At 58.9% G+C, this 2,719-nt stretch overlaps 1 protein-coding gene across 1 annotated transcript in view; it reads right to left on the bottom strand.

The window, feature by feature from the left end:
- Positions 1-448: 448 nt before the first annotated feature.
- Positions 449-2,719, bottom strand: part of Il17ra (interleukin 17 receptor A) — a gene marked incomplete at its 5' end in the record, with an annotated part of 24,669 nt that continues 22,398 nt past the window's right edge. Inside the window, 2 exons of the mRNA XM_013023622.1 lie at positions 449-589; positions 1,341-1,385. Coding sequence (XP_012879076.1) covers positions 449-589; positions 1,341-1,385 — 186 coding nt within the window. The remainder of the gene's footprint in view (positions 590-1,340; positions 1,386-2,719) is intronic.

Here is a 2,719-nt window from a genome sequence, read left to right as displayed (position 1 = left end):
TTCCTGCCCGGGCTGGTTTTGATCTGGGATCCTCAGATCTCAGCCTCCAGAGCAGCTGGGATGACAGGCGTGAGCCACCGGCGCCCGGCTGTCTTTTTAAGTAACCTTTTTTCCTTGGGGTGGGTGGCGTGGTGGTGGACGCAGTCACTGCTTTGCAGTCTGAACAGGGTCCTTCCCCACGCCTCCTCTGGATGGAGGGTGAGGATACGGCTGGGCCGTCTCCTCTGGTCTCCTCTGGCCTCTGGCTGGAGGCAGCGCAGTGAGTGTGTACCTGCGAGGTTGCCGTGGTAACCGGATGCCGCCCCGAGGGTGGGTGGAATTCTAAAATAGCTCAGCTGGGAGAGTTGGTTTTTTTTTTTTTTTTTTTTTGACATGAAAACTTGTACTTCTCATTGTAGCAACAGGTCCACCTGTATTCTTTTTTTTTTTTTTTTTTTTGACAACACTGTCAGTTCCTCTGCTTCCCGCTGCTGCTGCTGCTGCTGCTGCTGCTGCTGCTGCTGCCGCCTCTCGGGTGGCTGGTCTGAGCCCCTGCCAGGGGCTCCTGGGGCTGGAGGTCAGCGAGCTCTCCGTTGCACAGCATCGTGTGCTCGCAGGGAACGGAGAGATGGGAGCTTGAAGCGTGCCTCACCTCTTCCCGCTCTTCCCGAAACCTAGCCTTTCGGGTCCAGCCCTCCCTTCCTGTCTGCCTCCCTCTTCAGCGTCGGTTTCCTCGTGGGTGTCATCCCTGTCCTAACTAGGAACTGTTGGCACCGCCTGCTGAGGACCAGGAGGGACACCTTTCTTGGAGCTCATGGCTGTCCGGGCCCTGGGCGGGCCCTTGCACGGGTCACAGACGCGAGGGGTAGACAGGCTTGTTGTATGTTCGCCCCTCTGTTGTGCCTTGCTGCTCATCTACTTTGCTCCTCCCAAGGACAGCTTGCTTTCAGGCCCAGCACGAGGCCCAGGGTCTGGCACTGCTGCGGGGACTTTGCCTTTGTCCCTGGAGGTCGCGGCATCCTGTGAAACACTGCCCTTTCAAGGCTAAGTTACGGCTGTGTGGGCTGGGAAGGTGGCTCAGTGGTCGAGCGCTTGCCTTGCATGCATGAGGCCCTGGGTTCGATTCCTCGTAAGCAGAAAAAGCCGGAAGTGGCGCTGTGGCTCTAGTGGTAGAGCACTAGCCTTGAGCTGAAGAGCTGAGGGACAGCGCCCAGTCAGGCCCCACGACCGACAAAAAAAATAAAAAATAAGTTATGGCTGTGTGCCTGTGTGTGTCTACAGTGCTCTGGTCACCAACCTGGTCTTTACCCTGATTTCTCATCCTGATTATTGGTGTCTTACTAAGAATTATTGTGGCTCACCTGAGGTGGGGCATTATGGCTGACACGCAGAATCTTATAGCAACCCTGGAAAGGGGCAGAGGGCTGCCAGGAGACAGTGTCCCTTACCTCTGACGTGCACGGTGGGTACGGAGACAATCCTTCAAAAGGAGCAGCTCCCCTCCCTGCCCGCTGGTCCTCTGGGGGAGACTGGAGGAGATGTGCAGAAACGGGCGGAGGCCGCCCAGGCTGCTCTGAAGTGGGAACAAGCACTCCTAATGACATGCTCAGCGCCAGCAGCCAACGACGAGCGAGCGCACCGGTGTGGTGGCCCCATCGCAGAGCACAGCAAGAGGCCATAACCTTTTGGGAGGAAGTTGTTTGATAACCTGTCAGCTGCCAGAGAGAGCGTCCAGGTCCTGGGCTGGGGGCCTATGGCCCCCAAACCTGCCCCTCCCCGCCCCCATGAAAGAAATGAATGATGCCACGAGGTTGTGTACAAACCGAGTCCTCGACGCCTATGAAGAGCCCCTTACCACTGCCCTGGCCTGGGTCAGGACCCTCTGCTGGAACGGGTCCTCCCCTCCCCAACCCCTTCCAGTCCCTACCAGAGCAGGCCTGACTCTGCCTCCCCCAGTTCAGGTCATGGGTAAAATGCCAACCATTTCCCTTAACATAAAGGGACGGTGGCCGTGCTACCTGAGCAGGAATTCCCGGGACCGCGAGTCGATCGTCCGCGCCAATCTTCCGGGAGGAATGTCCTTCCGGCAGCAGGCTGTGTCTTCAGGGTGGTCCCGCGTGGCTCAGCACCTTCCGGAATGGGCAACAGCTGGTCACCCACCACAGCACAGAAATGGCCGGGCTGCCCAAGTGGGTTCTTGGGCCTCTCCCCTCACACCAGGGGGCAAGTCTGGTGCTCGCGCACACTCCCTGAGCTAGCGAGTCCGGCTAGAATCACGCCCGTTACTTGGCAGCTCCCCAGCTCAGCCCTGACCTCTGCTGGACCTGCTCCGATGCACACAGGAGCCGAATCCACAAGGCTGCCATCCATGGCCCCCAGCTGAGGCCTGTGAAGCCCAGCTCCAAGAATTAAGGCTGCTAAGGACGGGAGCTCTGTTGCCCGGTACTGACTGACGGAAGCAGATCGTGGCTTCCGGAAGGAATCCTGGACAGAAGGACATCTTAGCCTGAGAGGCTAAGGTAGGGTCAGCTTCCTGCAGCCCAGCATGCGCTGAGCCAAGCCCCCCCCCCCCCCCAGCCAAAAGACGATACAATAAACCCTACAGCCTGACACCTGGTAGTGGTAACACCTGTGCATTTCCAGCCCAGTCAACATTTGCAGGGCAAATAGCCACTCACAGGAGCAGACTGAAGCAGGGAGCCCCTGTGGAGGCCACGCCCAGCCCCCCGCCCCCCCCCCC

The sequence above is a fragment of the Dipodomys ordii genome, unplaced genomic scaffold (assembly GCF_000151885.1).
Source record: "Dipodomys ordii isolate 6190 unplaced genomic scaffold, Dord_2.0 Scaffold69, whole genome shotgun sequence".
Taxonomy (NCBI): domain Eukaryota; kingdom Metazoa; phylum Chordata; class Mammalia; order Rodentia; family Heteromyidae; genus Dipodomys; species Dipodomys ordii.
Note: the sequence above shows the minus strand (reverse complement) of the source record. Positions and strands in the feature narration are given on the sequence as shown.